This window comes from Protopterus annectens, chromosome 5.part0 (genome assembly GCF_019279795.1).
Source record: "Protopterus annectens isolate FY-2018-M chromosome 5.part0, PAN1.0, whole genome shotgun sequence".
NCBI classification, from domain to species: Eukaryota; Metazoa; Chordata; order Ceratodontiformes; family Protopteridae; genus Protopterus; species Protopterus annectens.
The window spans coordinates 1,649,904,876-1,649,931,378 of NC_056735.1; the positions used below are offsets into that span (position 1 = coordinate 1,649,904,876).

At 41.9% G+C, this 26,503-nt stretch overlaps 1 protein-coding gene across 1 annotated transcript in view; it reads right to left on the reverse strand.

The window, feature by feature from the left end:
• Positions 1-26,503, reverse strand: part of TTC3 (tetratricopeptide repeat domain 3) — a gene marked incomplete in the record, with an annotated part of 2,769,029 nt that overhangs the window by 120,488 nt on the left and 2,622,038 nt on the right. The window contains 1 exon segment of the mRNA XM_044072025.1: positions 10,570-10,665. Coding sequence (XP_043927960.1) covers positions 10,570-10,665 — 96 coding nt within the window.

Consider the following 26,503-nt stretch of genomic DNA (forward strand, 5'->3'; position numbering starts at 1 on the left):
TTTATGTATCATCAGCAGCATTAGATAACAGTCTCATGGCCACACTAGAAGATTGTAGGTAGACATTCGGGCATCCAATATCTTCTGAAATCTGTAGGTGCACTACCTGAAAGAGATTTGTAAAGCTCCATGATTAACTTTCTCTAGAAATGTGTTAGATGGGCCAGACAGTTTAGCAGTCAGAGTGTACAAGTAGCTGAAACATATGCTAACTTCTCGTCTGTCCAATGCCTCTGACTCCCTGTTCGGGGGATGGAGAGAGGAACTTTCTTCAGACAGTTCCTTTTTAGTGGCTGCTGCTACCACTATAGCATATAATGGGGGACTCTTGGACCACTGTTTCCTATCATTGGGGCATCTAACATCTTATTTGACATTCTATGGTATAGGCTCTGCCGTGTCAGGTTCCTTTCAAGCCTTCTGAGTGACGATATCTATTAAGGTGTCAGGAGGTGGGACCACCCAGAATGAATGGCCAGACCCAAAAGCTTCAAGAAACAAAAACTAATCAGAAGGAGCTTCTGGACTATCCCTCCCTCGTTTCATCAACTCCAGAATGTCTGCAAATAAGATGTCTTTGGGGGAGGATCTTGGGGAAACATCTCCATAATCTAAATCTGTGCCTTCGATAACAGACCCAGAGAAGTCAATATGCGTCTGCTTGCAACTTTTTCAAGGGAATGTGTCTTAGGGCTTCTACAGGAGAAACCTTGGAGTCAGATGTGGAGCTTGAACTTTAAGAGTCTCGAAGCTGACTTGGTCTGCCTATCTATATTGATCTGAATAAGAGAAGGAGGTACAGGATCCATCAAAAGTCAGGATGGATCCAAGCTCTGTGCACACACCAGTCTTATTGGTCCAGCCACAGCCCTCTCCACAACCTTGAAAGCAGACTCTGCCAATGAAGCTGAAGAACCACGACCCAAAACAGAAGAATAGGTAGCCTTCTTAGCTCCAAAAGTGGATAGCTCCGGGGAGGAGCTCAGAGCTGACCTATCTAAAGCCAAAGCACAGAGGGATAGGGACAGCTCCAAACACATTGTTGTCTACTCTACTGTCAGGCCCCGGGACTCTGAAACTCCATCTCTGGGACTTTACTTAACCCAAATCCAGTGGTGTCAAAGTGAGGGAAGAAGTCAAAGCCAATTGGGTGGGGTATTAGATTAGAGATAGGCTCGGTGCAATGCTGGTATTGTTTTTGAGGTCATTTCCACAGATTTGATCTTGCTCTTGAGTTCTTTGTGAAATCTTTTGAGGTTGTTTACAAACAAACCAGTTTTTATATTTGTTATGGCTATGAACATTTTCCTTTCATTACAGAGTTTGTCTATGGCAGAGTTCCACCAGAGAGGTTTGTTTCTACGGTTTGTAAAGTCTCTATGCAAGATTTGAGGTGTGAAAACAGTCTCCAAGGCTAGCAGGTCCAGTGCTGGTATGGTGGAGGGGTTCAGACACACATGCGTTGGCTCAGAAGGGAAGACAGTGTCAGAACAAGTACGGACGGTGTCAATGGGACTGATCCCGGTCCTCTCCTTGGGAATGGGGTGGGAAGGACTCTCAGCTGAATATGTGTTCTCAGAAATGTGAACATACAGCTGACATCCATTTCAGTTAGGTTTCTGATGGATCGAATGGACCTCAAAGATGTAGGTACTGATGGAGGTCTTAACGGTAGCTTTTGAAGTACTGGGGAATAAGGCCTGGAGCTGTTCGGCTCCAGAGAAAAGGAAGGTTTTGGGGAGAGAGTTTGGATCCCAGTTGCAGATGAATCCGACTTTCTTGATAACTTAGGTGCTGGATCCCAAATAGCAATGGGATATGGAGACTTTCAATCCTATGTCTATCTTTTCTTCTTGCTTTTTTTCAGACTTTCTCTTTGTGTTTCTCTCTCAACTTGTCTTTTTCTTTTTTCCCCCACTTAGATCGTTTCCTGCTGCTGACAAAAAGAGAGGGAAGGTGGAGGGGGCCTGTGAATTGGTGGAGATCCTGGACCCTGTTTGAGGGAAGAAGTCCCTTGAGAATAAATTTTTCTCTCCTTCCTTGGACAGCACAAATACTGCAGCTATCCTTTAAGGGGAAAGACCTAGGCAGTACAAACAAAGGGAATGGGGGGTCTTGGGGTGGTATTTTGTGTCTACAGGACAAACACTTTTTCAATCCAGTGGACTTCTCAGATGTTAGAAAATATCAAATACAGTGAATAACACTAAAAAACTTACAGCACTAGCCACTATCTAAAAAGCTATAAGAAAATAAATAAATACTATATATATATATATATATATATATATATATATATATATATATATATATATATCTCTGGCAGGAGGCAGATGAAATTTGAAATATTTCAGACAGTAGAGGAGAATTATGGGTAGGGGAGGAGTCAGAGCTCTTGGATCCAGTACTCTGGTATAAGACAGTGGGTTCAGATTTGATCGAATCTGACATCCCACATGTTGACTCAAACAAAAATAGACACGGATTTAAAATTTCTTCATATCCTAATATCAGTAAACAAGACTGCAAACTATATCCTGGCCAACTACACAACTCCTCCATGGCACCCACAAATCAAGAAACATACCATAACAGACTACAGTCCTTCTCCAATAACCCAAACACCTCCTTTTTTTTGGGGGGGGGACTTTTAACTACCCGTCTATAAAATGGCACACGTACAAACAGATATACTCAACACTTCAACTTCATCACTAAAGACTCCCATGATCAAGTAGTACCCTCCCCAACTAGGAACACCAACAGGCTTGATTTTAGTCCTCAGAAACACAGCCCCCTGTCTGTTCCTTGTCTACTCCCATACCCTTACAGGACAAATCACATCCCCATGTTGTTTTATTCACCTTATGGTCCCAGGGCAGGTCAACAAAAAGCCCAACAACCTTTATTGTCAAGGCCAGGACCAATCTCTTCATGCTTGATAACAACTTGATGTGGTTCAACAGTCCCTAACCCCTTGAAGACCCCTATAGAAACCACCACCTCATATACCCAAAACTTACATTCTCACCTCAAACCTTGCACAGAGACTTTATGAACCTTAGAAACAAAACTCACTGGTTGAACAATACCATAGACAAACTGTATAATAAAAGGAAAATGCTCATAGCCATAACAAATAGAATAAAAACTGGTCTGTTTAAAGTCAACCACAAAAGATTTAACAAAAAATTCAAGAGCAAAATCAAATCCTGATGGTTAATTATGAAATAAAAACTGCTACATCAAAGAACTACAAGAAGTCTTTCTACCTACGTAAAGGACCTCAAAAATAATGCCCAGCATTGCACTTAGCCTATCTGTAATCTAATCACCCATCCAAACCCCTCAGGACATTAACTCTGCAGATAAAGTCAACTCCTATGTCTCTCTTCTGTTACCTCAGAACTTCCAGGACCAAATCCCCACACTAATTACGAAACTAAAGACACCCTCCAAAATCAAATACATCAGCTCTGTGTGTCTACATAACATACCACAGTTACTCCTGGTCAGTACAGAACAAGCAACCTTCTTCTTTGCACTATTAAGTCACAGCCTCTTCTTTGGATATGTACCACAAGCTGTAGATGTTCCACTACACAAGGGAAGTCTTACTATGGACCCTGACGACTTTAAACTTATCACCATCATCATGGACCGCAGAGAGGGATTAAGGGAGCCAACAATTCTTAGACCTTAACTGATGCTGTTTTGTAGAGGGTAGAAACCTTTTAAAAGACTATTAAACCTAACTCCACGCACACAGCTAACACTCAGGTTTAGCTAAGGCTTTGAATACTATACCCAGCTTTGGCATCATCATCAAACTGGTCAAATGCAATATACAGTGGATATAAAAAGTGTACACACCCCTGTTAAACTGCCATTTTTTGTGATATAAAAATATGAGACAGCAATAAATCATTTCAAAACTTTTTCCCAAGTTTAATGTGACCTATAACCTGTACAATTCAATTGAAAAACAAAAAAATAAGAAGAGTGAAGACTGAATGTTGTAATTAAATCAAAAGGTGCTTCAACAAAGTATTAGTTTAAGGTGTGCACACTTGTGCAACCAGATTATTGTACGTTTTTTATTTTTTATACAAAAACAATAACTCTTGCACATCTATTGTTTATACTACATCCCCTTAAAAAAAGACACAAACTCTCCTTAGACAACCACGTATCCTCTCAGTTTTTACAAAAACCCTCCACCTGGCTCAGATGACTGCTAACATCATATCCTTTCAGTCAAATAAGGTCACCAATCCACTCCAACTGTCCCTCATCAGGTCCACACTGGAATACAATCTGTCATTTAGTTCATACCAGTACAAATACCTAGTCCAACCTGATTAAACAAAAACATCATTTTCTCACTAACTAAAAGCCTCAAGTCTCCTCATCGTCTCCTACAGACTCCTATGGGATGATCTATGCTTGATCTGCAAAGTTGTAAATGACCCAGTTCTGCTTGATCTACTACATAGCCACAAAAAAGTACAGTTGTGTACCTACCATAAATGTAGATGTTCGAGTGTATTCACTGTTGCAGTCATTACACTTGGGTTATCCTGCTGGCAGGCTACCCGCAGTCAGCCTGAATTCCAAAGTCCTGGTCCGGCGTCGGTTACTGTCGCCTCTTCCCTGACGTCAGTGCGCCAGGGGTATAAAAGATGCAGCCGATGCCATTTTCTTCAGTTTTTCTTGCCCCAAATGTCAGGTGTCCCCAAAAGGGTAGGCTAAAAATTCTGCCCATAAAAAAGCATGCACATTACCTTCATCTACAAGCAAATACACCACATAGGTTGTATAGAATAGAGAAGTACAGATAAGTCCCAGCAAAGAAAGGGGGATGGTGGGAGCGTAACCTGGACTGCAACAATGAATACACTCGAACATCTACATTTATGGTAGGTACACAACTGTACTATGTTCATCGTGTTTCACTGTTGCAGTCATTACACTTGGGCTGAATCCCAAAGCTGAGGTTGGGTGGCTGGGCCTAAATAGAATTAGGAGTGGCTATGAGGCCCTGCAGAACTGCAGTGGCAAAGCCTGCTCTGGATTTAGAGTAAAGAGGTAAGTGGTAGTGCTTTGTAAAAGTGTGCACTGAAGTCCAAGTTGCAGCCTCCAAAATGTCCTTGGTTGGTACTCCTCTGAGGAAGGCTGTTGAAGTGGCTGCTGCTCTGGTAGAATGTGGCCTAATACCCTTAGGCACTGATTTGCCATGTTGTGAATAGCAGAAACGAATGCAGTGGCCTACCCATTTTGAAATAGTCTGCTTTGAAACAGCTTTTCCTTGCGATCCTGCAGCATATGCCACTAAGAGTTGCTCAGTCTTTCTAAAAGCTTTAGTTTTGTCCAAGTAAAAGCGTAGCTGTCTGTGTATGTCCAAGGAATGCAGAAGTCTCTTCCCCCTTATTCTGCGGGTTTGGATAAAAGGTAGGCAAATGTATGGTTTGGTTAAGAGCCACACCAGACACTACCTTAGGCATAAATGTTGGGTTTGTCCTTAGAGAAACCCTGTCCGGATGGAAAATAATAAAAGGTTCCACAGCCATTAGTGCCTGTAACTCTGAGACTCTTCTTGCTGAAGTTATTGCTAGGAGCACAGCTGTTTCCCATGATAAGTATTTTATCTCAGCTGTACTGGCTGGCTCAAAAGGAGACAGAGTGAGTTTTTCCAAGACAAAATTGAGGTCCCATGCAGGTATTGGAGCTCTCTTTGGAGGTCTTATGTTTTTGGCCCCTCTGAGATACTGCCTTAGCAGTGGATGTGAAAAAATAGGTGGGTCCGTATTGTAATGAGCTGAAATGGCAGAGGCAAGGATCTTAATTGATGAGAAGGATAGGCCTTTGTCCAGCATCTCAATTAGGTATTGTAAAATCCGAGGAATATTTGGTACAAGCGTGTCCATTCCTTGTGCTGGTTCCAAGCACAGAATCTCTTCCATTTTTCTGCATAAGATTTTCTGGTGCTGGGCCTCCTGGCCTCCAAAATAACATCCATAACTGCTTTAGAGAGAGGTGTTCTGAATGGTTACATTATCCGCCATGCAGCCAGATGTAGGGTTCTGAGTTGGCTGTGCAGGATCTGATTGTTTTGTTGGGTCAGCAAATGAGGAATTTGAGGTAATGTCCAGGCTGGGCCTTGAGACAAGCTCTTTAGGATTGGGTACCAGTGCTGGCGTGGCCAGCCCGGGGCAATCAGGATCATTTTCGGCTTCTCTTGTCAGACCTTTAGGAGTACCTTGGGGAGGAGAGGCAGTGGAGGAAAAGCATATACTGTTAAGGGCTTTCCAGCTGAATGATAGGGCATCTACTTTCCATGCTTGTTTGTGATAAGTCCTTGTGCAGAATCTCTGTAGCTGGCAGTTGTGAGGGGAGGCAAACAGATCTATGTCTGGGCATCCCCATTTTCCTGTTACCATGCTGAAGATTTGTGGATCTAGTTTCCACTCATGAGGATCCATGAGGTTTCTGCTTAGTTCGTCTGCCAGAGTATTTGTCTTTCCTGGCAGGAATTGTGCTTGCAGGTGTACTTGATAAGTCAATGCTGTGTTCCACAAAGTCATGGCTAGTCTGCAGAGGGGGTAGGAATGTGTGCCCCCCTGCTTGTTTATGTACCACATGACTGTAGTATTGTCCGTCTTTACCACTAGTTGTCCTGGATGAAGTAGAACCTTGAAATCTGTCAGGGCATTCTGTACAGCTAGCATCTCTTTTTGATCGATATGAAGATGCATTTGGCTTGCGGGCCATGTGCCCTGAATACATTTTCCTGCCATGTGTGCCCCCCAGGCATAATCTGATGCATCTGTTGTTAGTGTCTGCCTGGCTGTGGGTAAAGTGAATGGCTGTCCCTTGTTGTGGTGACAAGCCTGTGCCCACCATCAAAACGCCTGTTGCAGGTAGGGAATGAGAGTAATTAATGTTTCCAGGCTGTGACAATGTTGTGTCTAAACACTTTTTAGATACCACTGTAGTTTCCTCATATGCAGTCTTGCATATGGAATTAGTAGAATGCAGGAAGCCATGAAGCCCAAAGCCTGCAGAATTTTTCTTGCAGATAATTGGGTCTTTGTTGCCATCATTTTGAAGTAAGAAGTCAGTTGCCTTTGCTTGTCTGGCGTGAGATAAGCCATCTGGGCAGTTGTATTTAAGCTTGTATCCAGGAATATTATCTTTTGAGGGGGTACCAGTTTTGATTTATTTTCGTTCACTGTGTACCCTAAGCAGATTAGTAATCTTTTTACAAACGCCAGATGCTTCAGTAGAATGTCCTTGTTCTCTGCTTGTATAAGGCAGTCGTCCAAGTAGGGATATATCTGTAATCCTCTTTGTCTGCAAAATGCAATTACTGGTGCCAGGCATTTTGTGAAGACTCTGGGCACAGTAGATAAGCCAAAGGGCAGTGCAGAGAATTGGTACTGCATTGAGCCAGCTATGAATCTGAGGTATCTTCTGCAAGATTGTCTTATTGGGACATGCGGGTATGCCTCTTTGAGGTCCAAAGTTACAAGCCAAGCCTTCTTGCCCAGCATGGGCAGAAGCTGCTGCAGAGTCAACATTTTGAATTTTGGAACGTCCAGAAAAGTGTTTAGAATAGACAGATCCAGTATTGGTCTCCAGGCTTTGTCCTTTCTGGGTACCAAGAAAAGTCTGGAGTAAAATCCTAGTCCCTGCTCTTGCTGTGGTACTCGTTGAATAGCCCTCATGTCCATAAGGGATGAAACTTGCTTCTGTGCCTCTGCCCAGTGATTGTGTGGCAGGTCTGGCATACCTTTTGTCTTTGGAAGAGTGTGAAAGTGGAACCTGTAGCCCTGAGACACTATATTCAAGACCCATTTGTCCTGGGTGATCATGTGCCAATTTTGTGAAAAAAGTGCTAGTTTTCCCTCTAAGGGTGCTGCCAAAAGAAGAGTGTTTGGCATTGGCAGAGGAAAGTCATTGGGACTGTTTCCTGTATGGCTGTGATTTGTCTTCTCCGCTTTTGGAGGTAGAAGCACCCCATTGGCTATGCCTGTATGAGCCTTGGAGCTGGGATCTGCCTCTAGGACGTCTGTATCTGCCTCTTTGTGGCCTGTCTGACACTGGAAAGGACCAATTTTTACTAGGCCAGTTCCTGCTAAATCTGGGTGGCTATACCTGTAGGAAATCCTTAACTGTCTGCATAGATTTTGCTTTATCCTCCATTTTCTTCAACACCTCTTCTGCCTTAACACCAAACAAAGTATCATGCTGTAATGGAGCATCCAATAATTTTGCTTTAACATGATCAGGCAGATTTTGTTCCTTTAACCAAGCATGCCTTCTAATGACAGAACCCGTGACAGCGGCCCTGCAAGAGGCCTCCAGTGAATCAAAACCACATTGCAAAGTATGCTTTCCCACTTGTTCAGCTGCATGCAATAAATCCTGCATTTCCTTATCAGAACATTCAGAATTTGTCATCATTTTCTGTTTTAGCAGTGACATTAAGTATTGCTGATATTGAAGCATACGAAACTGACAATTTAAAGCCCTTACAGCCAAGGTAGCAAAAGTGTCAACTTTTTACCCCCATCTGTCCAGTGCCCTAGAATTCCTATCAGAGGGGACAGGGTTTTTTGCAGTGGAAGCCTTGACCCCTTTGGGACCCTGAGATATAGTTTCTGGTTCAGCAGCAGGATTTTTATATAGAAATTTATGATAATCTGGAACCCTGTAGTATCTGTCCGGCTTAACAGGTGCAGGGGGTAAAGAGTCAGGAGACAGACAGGACTCTGAAAATACATCTACAATGTTTAGAACAGGTGGAATAGCAAGAGGTCTGTGCTGAGGTAGTAAAAGAAAGTCTCTGAGCCTTTTCTTAGATTCTGAGTAATCTTGGCTCTCCCAGTGAAAATGCTCCCTCATGGTATGCAGGGTTTCCCCCAAAAGAATAATCCTCAGGAGGGGAGGCTGAAGGAATAGATTCTTCAGCATCAAAATCCTCATAGGGAGGAAGAGAGTATCCCTGTTCAGAAGAGGAGTCAGAGGAAATGGAAACCTGATCAGAAGAGTCATATTCTGTCTCTTGTCTAGGCCTCTTATCAGGTGGGGGATGGGAACCCCTGATCAAAGCAATTAGGTCTTCGGCCATTTAAAGCATCTGTTTCTTAGGCATGGAAGTCTGTCCAGGAGAATGCTGTACTTGTTTCTTTGTCTTTAGAGCTGTTTTAGTCTTTGCCTTTGAAGCTGAGGTTTGCTTGACATATAACTGTGTAGGTCTGAAAACACCCTCAGAAGCCGATGCCTGCTCAGCGGCTCCAGACCCATCTGAGGAAATAGTTTCTGAGTGTCCAATACCTTGAGTACCCAGAGGCCTAGTTGGCTCCACGTGGGAGTCGGAAGCAGCCTGTGGCTCGGAGGTAGCGGGAGTCAGGGGCTGCGAAAGAACCTCACTGAGAACCGGCGACTGGCCTAGCGGAGGTCTCACAGTCTGTTTTCGACCTCGGATGCCTGTCCTTTTCCTTGCGTTTTTTATAAACTCCGGTCGTCGGCTGTTCCAACGGCATTATATAATTAAATCTTCGGCCAAAGTAATGGAAGGCAAAATCATACAGACGCTTAATAGTGCGTTGGTTAAATCTAGCACAAAACCGACAGCTAGCAACATTGTGGTCTGGGCCTAGGCAAGGAATACAGTAAGAATGAAAATCCTTATGAGGTATTTGCTTCCCACAAGAAATACAATTGTTAACTTTTTCTGACATCGGTCTGGAGCAAGAAAAAACTTTCCCCAACAGGGTACTTAGCTTTATTGAAGACTTCGGATCTGAAATTTTAAAATCTCAGGAGGCGGCCGACCGGCACTTGCGAACTGCTTTTGCTTCGGGCACCGCACGGCAAGAAAGACTGAAAAAATGGCGTTGGCTGCATCTTTTATACCCCTGGCGCACTGACATCAGGGAAAAGGCGACAGCAACTGACGCCAGACCAGGACTTTGGAATTCAGGCAGTCTGCGGGTAGCCTGCCAGCAGGATAACCCAAATGTAATGACTGCAACAGTGAAACACGATGAACATCTACTAGTAATACAAATACACTAAATTTGTACTGCAACAAAAAGACTTGCTGAAATGGCAAGTATCTCTCCAAAAGAATTCCCTTCCTCTGTTTCAAACTCCCCATGTTCTGTAAAGCAAAGTATAACCCTTGCTTTGGGCCTAACCCCCACATCCCTTATGGACAGGGGGAGTAACTAGCTAGCTGTACTAGTGGGACTGCAGTGGCTAGGCTTCAAAAAGCAAACTGGTTTATTGCTAGTAGCAACCTATGAATACTTGGAATAGAGAACAGAAGGGATGAGGCATGGAATGAAGAGAAACAACTGCTTACGGACTTACTGCAACACTCAAGCAGTCTTTATAGACCATCTGTCATCTTCATACTATATTTTTATATCTTAATGTGAGCTGGCTCAAACCATAGCCTCATTTGCATACTTCTGATACTGTGAAATTAATTCTTTTAGGTACATTAATGACAGTTTTTCGATGCATACATTTCAGTGTGTATAGCTTAGCCACCATTACCTCTTTATGAAAACCATGTCTACACTCTAACACGCAAAGTGTTTCCTGACTCAGGTCTTCATGACATATGATACAAGGATCATCACCATATAGTGCCTAAAAATATAAAATGAAAAAAAAAATTATACTAACTGCAAATAAACACATAAATTAATCAAATAAAACAAATATACCACCGCATCACAATGTGAAAAACAATTAAAAGTATGTCATCTACTAATACTGTATCTAGCTTTTGAGACATGCTACTAGTCACATTTGCAAAATGCCTAACCTGAAGACTGAAATGACAATATTTTAAAATAATAGACTAATAAATTATGGCTTTATGCCAGTCACTTTACATTAGTGCACTCTAATTACTATAATATGAAACCATATACTAATATTTTAACTAAAATAAAAGCACACAATACTGCAACATACTGAAAAAAGTCCTTCTCACTTGGTATAATTTACATAGAATAGACTAGCAAATTTCTAGAAGATACATTTTCATTAATGCCTACCAGCAAACAATGAATTAAGAAAGACAATAGCAGGCTGGATCACAACTGCTTAGAACAAATAGTTACAAAGAAAATTAAATGAAAGAAAACGTTTTCAGATGAACAAGAAAAGCAGCTTTCTGCATTTCTTTTTCAGATGAAGTAATTTTCTCATATTTAATGTGCTTAAATAAGACACAGAATACAGCACATAATTACAGCACAATTAAGTTACAGCAAACTAAAAGCACTGTAGGTGTGGCTTGCCTTTCAACTGCTATCAGCGTGGTGACTGGAAGCTAAAAGGGACTGCCTAGAAACAAACTGTGTGTGCTATGCCACCAATAAACTCCCATCTTACCCATTCAAAATTTTGATCCAAAAAGACAGCTGATTCAACTGAGTTCATAACAGTTCAATATACCACAAGCATTCAACAGAGTATATATGTGGGACTAGAAAGACTACCTAAATACACTGAAACTCATGTAAGTAAGAAGGTCTTACTGTAGCAATGCAAGAGGAGAGAAGACAGAAACTGAATTCTGCAATGGAAGAATAATTTCCTGATATAACTTCATTTTGCAAGACAGCACATCCAAACATTCTATTAATATTACGGATTGCACTGGGGTCCATCTTTGACTCTCCAGTGCTCACCATGATGGCCAAGGAAAAGTAGAGATGGCGTAAAGACTCCTTTGCTATCACATGGTTCCCCAAAATACAGGCAAAGCCAGTAGCCAGTCAAATGTGTAGGGTAAAATTATGGTCCTCTTCAGTCTTTGGTATGTTGCCACTCCAGAAATACATCTGGTGAACACCTGAAAGCTGAGGTGAGACTAAACAGGATGGCCTGGAAATGGAAAGAGGCTGGCTCCAACTTAGAAGTGTAAACATCTTTTGACTTGCATATGTGCATTTTGGAGGTCAACTTGAACACATCCAATCTCCTTTGCTGAGACAAGAAGAGTCTGCACAGAAACCATCCATAATATAGTTCTGGGTATGAATTCATTTATGTTACTTGGGTCTTGGATACTAAAAAGAATCTGGTAAATATCCAGACAGTTTTGTCTGGCATTTTTGACATATTTAAACTTGTCACCCTCTCCTGATTGGGAGGGACACTGAGAAGGGGAAGACAGGGATGCTGAAAAGGGATGGACAAGGAATAGGATCCTGCAGCCTATAGAAACAATATCTTTGATCTACCAGTCCTGTGTGTTGGCCATCCATGTAGTCAGATGTAGAGATAAACCTGAACCTAGACTGCCTCCAAAAGAAGAAAGGGAAGTCCTCAGAGCTGCTACTGATTTGATGGCCTTCCAATGGAAGAACCACAACAGGCATGATCCTGCTATTCTGCCAATAATTTTATTTAATGAGCTAAGACATCTTTGATTTCTGCCAGACTGTTGGTATCTCTGCTCTTTCTGCTGTTATTGGCTCCACTTAACCACAACTGCTTGGAATCATTCTAACTCCTCACAAATGATCACTGTGGCTGTCTGAACCTGGATGCCCGTGACTGCGATGGCCTTACCATCACCTCAAGCAAAAAAAAAAAAAAAAAAAAAAAAAAAAAATGCATGATTCAAAACCTTGCTTTCTAAAGACATCCAGAGCTTGAAACTCCTTTTTCAGAGGGTGAAATGCAGTATTCTGGGGTGAAAGCTTCCTTCCCCCTTTAAGGGTGGCTGCTGCTGTGTTAAGAGTCAGAAGTTGAAGTCTTTGGCAATGCACTACAGTCCTTGAGTGGATAAAGGATCTTGCCTAGTACCCTAGGTACAGGATCTATCCACAATGAGCCTTCTAAAGGCCTGAAGAACAGTGACCATCTTCTCGTCCAGAGTCAACTGGAAGACATCTTGCATAACGCAGATGACAAAGTTTCAGAAACTTGGGAGGAATCTTATCTAACACAATTTTCAATGTCTAGGTTTGGTAATTCTATTGGGGAATCAATATGGCTCCTCATGTACTTATGCGGATTGCTTTTCCTCAGATGGGAAGACACTAAGGAGGAAGGTGATGCTGACCCACCCCTATGGAAAGATCCTGCAAACAGCAACTGGAATGAAGCCCTCAAACACAGAGATGAGGGTCATTTTAAAACACATTTATTAATTTGTAGCACAGATGGATATTTTATATCCACATACACACAAACACACAAAGAAAAACTGTCTTAAGTTTCCTTTATTGTCAAGCAGTGTGTGTTTTTATATACACATATATATATATATATATATATATATGGTTTACCTTTAAAATTTTGCAACACACTTGTGCAACTCGTTACTTACCTGACTTGTAATGTCGAAAACTGCAAAGCCGAATGCTCAAAAGAGCAAACCTGATGCACAAAAAAATAAAGTTGACACACGAATATCGACTTTGTGCGAAGCACTCGGCACTTCCAGATGTCTTCAACAACAGTTATGCAAGCCCCCCCTGCACACCCCCTAATTATATATACTAACTCTGAGATCGCACTACAGTAAGGGAAAGGGTACATGCCCCGATCCCCACTGTAGTGCGATCTCTACTCAAAATGCCAAATTCGCTGTTATGATTTTGGCATTTTTCCGTTCGCTAATTTGAACTCCTGAAAACAAACTTTCACTCAACTGACCGTTAGATAAGTGGACCTCAACATTTTAAAGGTAAATCATATTTATATATATATATATATATATATATATATATATATACATACACGCACACACACATATATATATATATATATATATATATATATATATATATATAGATTATATATAAAACTATATAGACAGACTTTATATTTATTTATATATATATATATATATATATATATATATATATATAAATATATATAGAGAGAGAGAGATACAGATATATAGGTATAGATATATTATATAGATATATTTTTCCAACAATTTTCAATCATTCCAGCTTTAGATAAGTTGCTCATTTCTTGCCTTTAACTTAACTTTTCATCCTCCTGAACATTATTCCGCATATATTGTTCCCACAAATTCTGTTAGTTTCTATGAAATTTGCTCCTTATCTTCATTAAAGATGACATCTCCGACTCTTATCTCCTTTATAATATTCAATTCTTCAATTACAGTTGGTTTAGATCTCAATTTTCATTTTCTATTAAATAAGAAGTTATGTACCTACCATAACGTTCCATGTTAATTGTCTTCTCTCGCCTTCTTTCTTGCTTGATGGGTTCGGAGCCGATCCCTCGGCTCCGACTCGGCACTTGCTAAGCTCGAGAGTCACTTTTACCAGCTCGAGGCAGCCCCATATCCCATGATGCAAGGCGGTAAGTACCCAGATCTCGTTTGTTGACAAAGGGCAATAACACCAAGCATGAAATACTTCCCAAAGGAAGAAGAAACTTACAGATGGAAAAAGGACCAGGTCTAATGGTCTTTAGCATAATAGTTTCTTAAACAAGGTCTGTCCAGGCCAGGGGGAAGGAGGGAGGGTCCGCAAGAAAGAAGGCGAGAGAAGACAACTAACATGGAACGTTATGGTAGGTACATAACTTCTTAATGTTAAGTTGTCAATCTCGCCTTCATTCTTGCTTGATGGGACCGCGTCCCTAGCACCTCTATCCTGGGTGGCTCAATGGAACAAACTCTTGAGGACTGTAGAGCCAAAACTGGCTCTGTCCCTGGAGGCCAAGTCCAATTTGTAATGGGAAACAAAAGTGTGAGGAGTAGCCCAAGTGGCCGCTGCACAAATAGTGTCCAAAGGAAGTCTAGCTTGAAAAGCTGTAGAAGTAGCTAAACTCCTAGTTGAATGTGCTTTAGGTTTTGAGCACAGCTGTTTTCCCTGAGCGATAAATTTCAGTGATGACCGACCAACGCCATCTGGACAAAGTCACTTTAGAAACAGGAAGGCCTTCTTTATTATCCGCATAGGAAACAAAAAGTTGATCAGATTTTCTACATTTTTTTGTTCTGTCCAAATAATATCTAAGTTGACGATGGACATCAAGATAATGTAGCTTTTGTTCAGCTCTGTCTGAATAGTTTGGGAAAAATACCGGAGATCAATGGATTGATTCAAATTGTTCTTTGAAGCGACCTTAGGTAAAAAGGTTGGGTTAGTTCTCAAAGATACTCTGTCTTTGTGAAAAACCAAATAGGGGTCGAACCGAAGAGCATGAAGTTCAGACACCCTCCTGGCAGATGTAATAGCCACTAGAAATAACGTTTTCCAAGAAAGATATTTCAGGGAACAAGAAACAGCTGGCTCGAAGGGGAAGAATCAAGGATGTCAGCACTAAATTTAGATCCCACTGAGGAGGAGGATTCCTGATTGGAGGTTTTAGTAGGAAAATTCCTTTCAAGAAGGCCCTGCAGAGCCTATGGGACATAATATTATGATCTGCTATCCCGACATGAAAATTGGAAATAGCAGCCAATTGAACTCTGACTGTGGAAGAAGAGGAGCCTGCATGAAAAATCTCTGCTAAGAAGTCCAGAACTGCCTGAACAGGGGCAGTAAAAGGATCAATATTTTGGGCCTTAGCCCAATAAGAGAAACGTTCCATTTGCTTGTGTAAATCCTCCTGGTAGAGGATTTTAGTGAAGCTACTATGATGTCTCTAACTGGGTTAGAGATCAAAGGAAGCCTGGCTAAGGAAGGAAGTGGAGCAACCATGCTGTGAGGTTGAGAGAAGGGATTGACCGGTGCAGCTGACCGGATTGGTGAATCAGAAGATCTGGCACTGGGTCCAGATGCCACGGCTGCACCAAAAGGTGATGATGGAGGAACGGGAACCAAACTTGTCGAGGCCAGTAAGGGGCAATGAGAATCAATTTGGCTCTCAAAACGGTAGCTTTCTGGATCACCTGAGGGATCAGAGGAAATGGAGGGAAGGCATAAAGAAGTCCCTGGGGCCAATCCTGGGTCAGAGCGTCTCTGGAAGATGGCCTGATAGAGGGAAGAGGCTGAAGAAGTCTGGACATTTGCTGTTTTGGGGAGTAGCAAAAAGATCACAACATGGACGACCCCATTCCAGAAAAATCTCTTCCGCTATAGATTGCTTGAGAGACCACTCGTGAGGCATGAGGATAGCTCTGCTCAATCTGTCCGCTATAATGTTGGTTTTCCCAGGGATATGCGTTGCTACCAGAAACCGATGAGAGGAGATCGCCCATTGCCAAAGTCTGAGCGCTTCTCGACACAAGGGGTAGGACTTGGTTCCGCCCTGTTTGTTGATATACCAAACTACAGACATGTTGTCTGTGTGGACTGCAATTGTCCCTACGGGAAGAAAGTCGTTGAGGGCTTGCAACGTTAAAAGCACTGCTCTCATCTCCAGGACATTTATGTGCAGATGGTACTCGAACGGTTGCCACGTCCCATGAACCATCCTGCCCTGATAATGACCCCCCCCACCCGATCAGGGAGGCATCCGTGGTGACGGTGGCTATCGGGGACGGAGGTACAAAGCACCTGCCTTGGTGAACCTGAGACGATGTGATCCACCAAGCAAGATGCTCTTTGCATGTCTGTGTCACCAGAATCTGGTGACGCATTGGAAGTTGCTGGTATGACCACTGTGTGAACAGCATCCACTGAAGAAGGCGCATGTAGAATCGAGCCAGGGGAAGAGTAATGGCCGCAGCCATGAGACCTAATACCTTTAGAACCATTCTGGCCTGTATTTTCTTGCTGGCCAGAATGATCCTGACATGAGTCTGAATGTCTGAAACTCTTTGTTCTGTAAGGGTAGCTGACATCCGAACAGTGTTTAAGTTTGCGCCTATGAAGGTAATAGACTGGCAGGGCGATAAGGATGACTTTTGGAAGTTGATTGAGATGCCCAAATGAGAACAAAGGTCTATTGTGTAATCCCTGGCTTGTATAAGCTGATGCCTGGTGGTGGCTGACAGGAGCCAGTCGTCGAGATACGGAAACACCTGGAATCCCTGACGCCTCAGGTGAGCCGTGACCACTGCCATGCATTTGGTGAACACTCTGGGAGCTGTAGTGAGACCAAAGGGCAGGGCTCTGAACTGGAAATGACTGGACCCCAGCCGAAAGCGGAGAAATCTCCTGGAGCGTCTGTGAATTTTGATGTGATAGTACGCATCCTGAAGATCTATTGAGCACATCCAGTTGTCCTTCTGTAAGAAGGGCAGAATTGACTGAAGAGTGACCATTCGGAATCTTGTCTTCCTGACAGACTTGTTGAGTCTGCTGAGATCCAATATTGGTCTCCAGTCTCCCGTCTTTTTGGGGACCAAAAAGAACCTTGAGTAGATTCCGGGCTCTGAATGGTCTATTGTAACTGGCTGAATGGCTCTTTTTTGCAGTAGTTTTGCGATTTCTAACTCTGCAATGTCCCTTAGACCAGGTGGTACATCTGGAAGGGAATTTGAGGGGAAAGGACTTTCCTCGAAAGGAATTATGTAACCCTTGGATATGATCGACTGTACCCATCTGTCTTGAGTGAGGGAATGCCAGGCTTCTGGGTACAGTGATAATCTTCCCCCGACTGTCTCCAAGGAGGGACAGCCGGGCAACACCTCAGGGATGCTGAAAGGGCTTGTCAGAGAGAGGCTCCCTGTTTCCCTGGTTCTTCGGACCCCCTCTGCCTCTAGAGCGGCGTCTGTTATTGCTACCCCCTCTGCCTCTAGGGGTAAACTGACCACATGAATCCGGCGTGACTCCTTGGGATTTACGGAACCACATCTTCCCACCCTTCTGTCCTTTGGGATAAGGCCTAGAAGGGGTGGAAAAATGGACTCCAACAGCAGAAAGAGTCTTGCCGTCCTGCTCGCACCTGGTCAAGGTTTCCTTCACCTGAGGGCCAAACAAAGCTGACCCATCAAAGGGAGAATTTGTGAAGGACGCCTTAAAGGGATCCGCAAAATCACATAGCCGCATCCAGGCTTGGCGTCTAAGAGCCACACCTGTGCCTGCGGCTCTACTCGCTCCATCCGCAGCATAAGATATTAGCCGCATGGAGGAGTTTGCAATGGAATTGAGGGTTCCTAGCTGAGAAGCAATTTTTTCTTGAGCCCCTGCAGCTGTAGGATCCTGAACTACTTCTCCCAGCTCCTTCAGGATATCCCTTTGGAGTCTGGTGAAGTGACATAGGTAATTCAGCGACGCATAGCAAAGGTCGCTGAGGAAAACATCCGCCACTGCACTATCCATGGTCCTAGAGTCCTTATTAGGAGGATGGACGGGCACGGAAGGATCTGCAAGTTCCTTTTGGTGGCCGCAGCCACCACCATGGCATCAGCGGGACACCCTTAGTAAGGAATTGTTTGTCGCTCGGGCAGTGATAAATTTTGAAGGCCTCCTAGGGACTGGCTCTACAGAGTCAGGAGCTGCCCACGCCTTCGTGCAATCACCTGCATAAGGGGGTCGAAGGCGGAGATACCCAGGAGGTGGAGGGCCGAGATCCAAACGCCTCTAGGTATACTGACTCATCCTCAGAGGGATTGTTGGTGGGCCAGTTTCCCTCTGTTTCAGAAGTTCTAGGATGTCTGAGAAGGAGACATCCTCAGAGGGGATCTAGGGATCCCTCTGACTCATCAAAGTCAGTATCCGAAGTGACAGACTCGGGGAGTCTACATGCTTCCTCTTACAAGTCCTCTTCCTAGGAGGATCTCCCAAACATCAGGAGAATCCTCGGAAGAGGGGAAATTCCCAATGGGGAAACCTGAGGCGGAGGATCTCTGGGTCCTGTAGCAAGAGAAGTGGCAGAGATGTCAACAGGTACTATAGAGGGAGGAGCTACGGGAACAGACTGCTGACTGATACCAGTGGCCAGTACACTCTTCATCACCTCGAATGCTCCCTCCCAGGCAGGTCCGAGAGAACCCGCTCGAAGAGATAGGAACTCCAGGGACCACCGAAGGGAAGTCTCCGAGGCAGATGTCGGAGCCGAGCTCACCAAGGCCGAGGCTCCAAGGGGAAGAGCGGGTTCGGACAAGGGTCCGATGCCACTCACCCTCGGAGGAGACCATGGAAGCCCGACCACGAATCCCTCTAAGGAAGGTCTCAAGAGGAGATAAGAGTAGAGGCTGAAGGAACAGAAGGCGGTATCCGCCCTCCAGCCGTAGCAGTAACCATTCCCGAAGACTCCAACTCCAAGCTCTGGGGTAGAGTTGAAGGAGGAACTGTAATGGGGTGTGGACCAACAGTCGTCTGTTGAGACGGACTGTGTAACATTTGGGCCAGTACCTGTGACTTGAGTAATCTACTGACCACTCTCTCTAGGTCATGATCTGACAACCTGGATGACCTTGAAGATCGGCTCCGATGGCTCCGTTCCGATAGAAGAGGTGAAGCCGGAGCCGAAAGTATCGGCTCCAAGGAAGGAGACCTCGACCTCTTCCTGGAATGAGCCATCGGAGCCGATACAATAGATCCTGTCGGAGCCGACCTCTCGGAGCCGACAGGAAGCCTCGATGTATCGGCTCCAGCCGGAGCCGATACAGCCACCAAAGTAACGGTGTCGGAGCCGATCGGGAACCGACACCGATGCCTGTGCCACATGGGTGTCGGAGCCGATCGGAGCCGACATCGGCGGTCAATGCAGATTCGGCACCGATAGCCATCGGTGCCGAAGGCTTTGTCAAGCTAGAATCGGCTCCAGCCGGAGCCGATCTCGACTCAGAACGAGTCGGAGCCGAGGCCGCAGGCTTAGATACAGAAGCCTGGGCCTTGGAAGGTTTTACTGATTTTGGTGGAGCCGACTTAGCCGGAGAGCCCTCCGGCTTAAGAAGGCCCCTAAGAATCAGTTTATTCCGTCTCTCCTGCAGGACTCTCTGGCTGAAGGAGTGACAAATAGCACAGGAGTCCTGCAGGTGAAGAGGGCCCAGACAATACAGGCAAGAAATGTGACCGTCTGTCAGAGACATCTTCTGACAGCACGAGTCACACTTCTTAAAACCTGAGACCCTCTCCTTTGACATGGTGCCGAAAAACACACACACACACACACACACACCAGTCAAAATTAAGTTAAATAAAATACCAAAAGGTATTCTATAAACCAACACACACACCCTAACAGGGGGGGGGATGGGATAGGGAAAAGATTGACTAACAAAAAATTAAAGGAGACAGGGAATTTCTGTCAGAAAAGGTACAAATTAAACTTAAAAACTATCAATAAAGGGTTTTTGACTAAAAAGGGGCTTAAATATCACAAAAGTGAACAACTTACCAGGAGCTGGTAAAAAGAAGACCTCCTAAGCGAAGCGGCAAACGAGATCTGGGTACTTACCGCCTTGCATCATGGGATATGGGGCTGCCTCGAGCTGGTAAAAGTGACTCTCGAGCTTAGCAAGTGCCGAGTCGGAGCCGAGGGATCGGCTCCGAACCCATCAAGCAAGAATGAAGGCGAGATTGACAACTTAACATTGTTTGTTTTCTGGCAGACAGTAATATTAAACTTGGCAAGAGCTTACTGTGTTTAAGTACTTCAGATACTATATCTCAGCTCAAATGAATAATTTCCTTCAACTATTTGTTCCTGTAATATTTCTGTCAAAATACTCTGTAAGGAATTTTTAAACTCTTCCAACTCATTAGTTTCCCCAGCACACCGTCTGCATTTGCTATCCACCTGCGAACCCCCCCCCCCCGAAGTCTACCTAGAGTATAAAAATACCTGTGTTAACGCTTCCATTCAAAAAATCCTAAACCTTCTGCACTTTGCTGCATGCTTGGGAGCCTTATAAAATGTTTCCCATTGTTCCCTCCTAAAATGCTTTTCCATTCTGGACACTTCCCTGCTGACACACTATATGTCACAATTATTAACTCATCTCTTCCTATCTTAGCTATTAATTATTGAAACTCTTTTTTCCCTAACTTTGACATACATAAATAGTTCTGACTGTGCCCTTTCTTTGGTCCCTATTCATCTGCATTACACACATTTTCATAAAAATTCCCAAATATCTCTCTCTCTATAAAATCCGTGGTCATTTTTTTCTTGTCAAAGGTTCCTTAAATTTGGCTACAACTGTGTGTACTTTATTTTGCCTAAATCTTTGTGCTAAAAGTTTTTTTTCATTCTAGTTATCAAAAATAGCTGCACAACAGCAACACTTTGAAACTGATGCATATATATGAAACTGATGCAAATGTAAATACTTTTTTTCGGTCTTTCTAGCACTCTGCAGTTGCTCTTCTTTTTGTTCTGACAGATTCCCCTTCTTCTGAAACACTTCAACCTTTGTCAAACCTTCTAAATAATCTCCATTTCATTCATGTCTTTCTCTCTCTCTCATCTCTACTGTATTTTTACATTTTATTTTCATTTCATCCCACTCACCAGATATCCCTTCTGAAGCCATCGGTGTCTTCTCTAACAGCTCTATTGACTGTCTATTCCTTAAATTCCTCTATTTAAACAGGTAAGTAGGAAAGCACCTGTGCCTAATTTTTACATCACTGCCCTACATCTTTATCTTAGTTTTTATTGGTGCATGATCTGAAAAAATACTGGATGTATTTCAAATCTTTCAATTAAGTACACATGCTCCTGAGAAATATAACTTCTATCCAATCAAGCCCAATTATTGTACCCAGGGGTGTAATATATAAGGTGTCTGAGTTGGTGTTACTAAATTCACATTTGCCATATCAAATACTCTCTCATATAATTCTTCAGAAAGCTATCCTCTTTTGTTACATTTTTCCTTCTAGGTCCACCTGATTTATCTCCAGTGCTACAAATCAGATTCTAGTACCCACCCATAAATAATATTCTCTGCTGAAAGTTGATTATTTCCATAAAATTTCTCCTAAGCTCTATAATAGTAGTAGCTTTAGGTGGAATGCAAATACATGTCAGTGTAGTCCTCCTCCCCTGCAGAAAAAAACTTTTACTACCACAAATCTACCATTGCAATTTTTTTCCCACTCTTTACTTTCACTATTGGAGTCCTACTCACATTCAGTATTACTGCATTTTTCCTTTGTCCCTGATACACTGCTGAATGTCTACCATGAAACACTTTCTTTGTCAAAGTCACACGAAAATTTCTGTCTAAATGCATCTACTATAACATTGCCATATGCACCATACATCATCTTAGTGCAATACAATATGGTTTGCTTTTTGTCTGTACCTGCAAGGACATTTACATTCTGTGTTAATAATGGGGAAAAAAAGAGAGCCATTCTGATAAAAAATTACATATAAATTCCACTATTATAAAAATAAGTTCTGTTCTTACTATAACGTTCCATCTATGCTGTCAAGTCTTCATTCTTGACTGATGGGTTAGGTTCCAATCCCTCGGAATCAACTCAGCAGTTGTACAAAGCTCGTGCCATCCAAAAACTCTTGAGCTAAAGCTATACCTATACTGCCTCTCTTTCCATTACCTCAGATCGAGTTTGCCTACCACTAAGGAAAAATGGAAGCTCTGTATGAGAACAATCCTGTGACATAAACCCCCGGACTAGTTCTGAACCTCCAGGAGGAGGCAGGAGGGTGGGATGTCAAGAAGGACGATAGACAACACAGATGGAACGTTATGGTAAGAACATAACTGCTTTATCTGATGATGTCAATCTTCGTTCATTCTTGACTGATGGGATAGAGTCCCCAACTACTTTAGATCCTGGGCGGCCCTAAGGAAGAATATTCCTGAGCACCATGGAGCCAAAGGATGCTCTTCCCCTGGAAACCATGTCTAATTTGTAATGAGTGATAAAGGTATGTATGTGGAGTAGCTCAAGTTGCAGCTGCACATATGTTTTCCACAGAAGCTCTGGAATGGAAGACCACTTAAGTGAAAACAGATCTTGTAGAATGAGCTCTAACTTTTGATAGTAGTTTGAGTTGCTTCTGGTTGTATATGAAAGTTATGCAGTCTCTCAACCATTTTGACAGGGTCACCTTTGATACAAGTTTGCCCAATCTGATACTTTAAAAGGATAGAAATAGTTGGTCTGATTGTCTATAGGATTTTGTTCTGTCCAAGTAAAAACGTAATGGTCTGTGGACATCCAACATATGCAAGCAGTACTCTCCTCGGTTTGAAAAATTTGGAAAGAAGACTGGTAGGTCTACGGTCTGGTTGATACTGGACTCTTGATATAATTTTTGGAAGGAAAAAGGAATTTGTTCTGAGTGATACTCTTTCTCTGTGGAAGATTATATAAGGATGGTTCACACACAAGGCCTGTAACTCTGAAATTCTCCTAGCAGATGTGACTGCCACTAGGAAGAGGGTCTTCCAAGATAAAAACTTGAGGTAAAAACAAAGCACAAATCAATTCAAAAGACAACAAGCCCAAGTGGAGAAGCTGGACTGGACCCACTCACAGAAATCAGATTATAAGTAAAAAAAAACTCAGTTGTAATGTTCAGGAAACCACTTTATTCAATCCAATAAATAAATCCAGGAACAAGATAAGCACTTTCGTCAAGATAATCTAGACTTCATCAGACAACTAATAAAAAATGAACACTTCCTTTTATACTAACCCCACAGGAAATGACATAGTTAACCCGTTAATTAAAACAAGTTAAGTACACATTAACACAAGCAAAATATAAAAAGTAAGCAGCCCTAACTATGAAAATACACTAAATGATACACAAACCCCACACACATAAATACAGTATGAATACAGATCAAATAAATGTCATGGAATATGAAAATACAAGTTTGTAAGAAATATATATATACACACACACACACACACATATATATATATATATATATATATATATATATATATATGTATGTATAATAAATAGGATTTTAAAACTGTATAAAATGTAAATATAAACCAAACACACCAACGCACCAAGCCAACGGAGCTCAGACCCCGCAAAATAAATAATTATAATGAAACACACCAATTGATGCAGGGTCACAAGGCAGAAAAAGTCCAAATAACAGAAAACGTCCAAGATGTAAACTCCTATGGCACAACTTCACTTCCACACAGTGAAACACGACAAGGAATACGAACCAGTTCTTGTTTATTAAATAAAACGTTAGCGCTTTCACCCAAAGGCTTCCTCAGACTTATAATCTCATTTAGCTATACAGCAATTTAAATAGTAACAAACTAGATCTTATTGGTTAAAAACATGACACAATTAAATACTTAACAACTGCTAGATGGATAAAGCAATAGCTACTACTCCCAAGCAGAAAAGTTGTATGAATGTATAAGTATTAAAACATACACATATACAAATACTAGGGAATATGTATATTAAAAACAACATGTATATGTAAAAAATACAATATTACATATTGACATTATATAAAAAACATATATGTAAAATATATATATATTTATATAAAAATATATATATATATATATAAAAAAATTCTGAAAACTGCTTTCTACCACATGTTCAAGAAACTGATATCAACTATCTATAGGAACAACATAATATGATACTGGGTATAAAACGCAAAATCCATATAAAAACACATTACATAGACCAAATAAACAATTGTTACGTATAACAATATGGTAAGTAAGTGCACAATATAGGTATGCCTAATGTGGTATATACATATCGAAGAGCGTGCTATTTTATGTCTGTCATATCATTTCTTGGGTCTAAAGCATCTCTTCTTCCTAAGGATGGGTCTGATATTTACTCTCTCATTAAGGCCCGGTGGTCTATCAGCCTTACACCTTATGATCCACCTCATCTCACATTCCAAAGTGTGGTTAATCAAATCACTTCCTCTACTGCTCTCAAACACTTCCTGTACCACTGAAAATAAAAAAGTGTGTTGAGGTCCTAAAATCTTAACATGCTTAGCTAGGGCACTAGTATCCGTGCCATGTCTGACATGATACAAATGTTCCCTGATTCTCTCTCTCAGGGTCCTATTGGTTTTTCCTATGTAATAAGATGTACAGGCTTGGCATCTAGCTAGATAAACAACATTCTTGCTCATACAATCAGTCCCTGTATTAAACTTATATACAAAATTATTATTAGGATTAACAAAAGTGGTACTAGTATCAATGGGCACACACTGGTTACATCTACCACAGGGTATGGTGTTGTAATCAAAATCACAGCGTTTAACCCTTTCTCCAGAGACCTTCTTATAGCATAGCATACTCCTAAGATTAGATTTATTCTTATATACAAATCTTGGGTTCAGGACCCACCAACTCACTTAGATCATGATCAAGTCTGAGTACCTCCCAATGTTTAATCAAGGAATTTTTAATGTACACAGCATCCTTAGTATAAAATAAAGGAGCTCTTAACACCTCTGATACAACAGTATTCTCATCTTCTCTCTCAAAACCATCAGAGAAGTACGGTTTAGCTGTGGTGGATCTAAGAGCACTAACATCCCGTAACATATAGTCAAATGCTTCATCAGTATAACCTCTCTCAAGGAACATACTCCTTAGCTTGACTATCTCCTCCTGGTAACCATCATAGCTAGGATTAAGCCTAGAGGCTCTCATAAGTTGTCCTTTCAAAACGTTATCAAACACGTATTTGGGGTGCATGCTCTGACGATGTAATAAAGCATTCTTATAACACAGCTTCCTATGTATAGACGTGTTCAACAACCCACAGGAAAGTCTATTCATATTAACATCAAGGAATGAGATAGAGTCCTTGGAGTGGCAAAGTGTAAATTTCAAAAAATTAGTGGAATTATTGACCTCTTCAACAAACAGCAACAAGCGGTCAAGATCTCCATGCCAAATAAAGAGGTCATCCACAAACCTCTTGTAGAACCCCACCTTTTCCTTAAAATCACTTGTCTGAAAGAAGAAATCCTCCTCCCAATATGCCATCACTATGTTGGCGTAGCTATTGGCACACGGAGTACCCATAGCTACGCCATCTTTCTGTATAAATATGGACTCCCCAAACATGAAGACATTATTGTGCAAAATAGTCTCCATAAATAAGCAATATATGTATAAATAATGTATAAAATGTAAAATAAATTAAATACTGTGTTATTCAGTAGATATTTAGGGAGGTAATATTACCTCTCTAATGCCTTTAATTTCAGTAAGGAACTAATAGAAATATATTCATTTAAACCTGGCCAGTTTCCAGCATTTAAATGTAACTGCCACTACAGTTCTCTTATTTAGGGAAGTAATATTACCTCTCTAATGCCTTTAATTTCAGTAAGGAACTAATAGAAATATATTCATTTAAACCTGGCCAGTTTCCAGCATTTAAACGTAACTGCCACTATAGTTCTCTTTTTTTCCAACAATAGTGTCCATGGCCCTCCTCTTATATCAGTGTTAATACTATCTATAAATAAGAACAGAAATTTGTGATTGATATTCTCCCTTATGTGCTTGCTTAATGCATTGGTATCTTTTCTATTTTTGATATCATATAAATGTTCATAGATGCGATTCTTCAGCTACCGATCAGTCTTGCCAATATAGTAACAAGAACAGACGGCACATATAGCACTTTA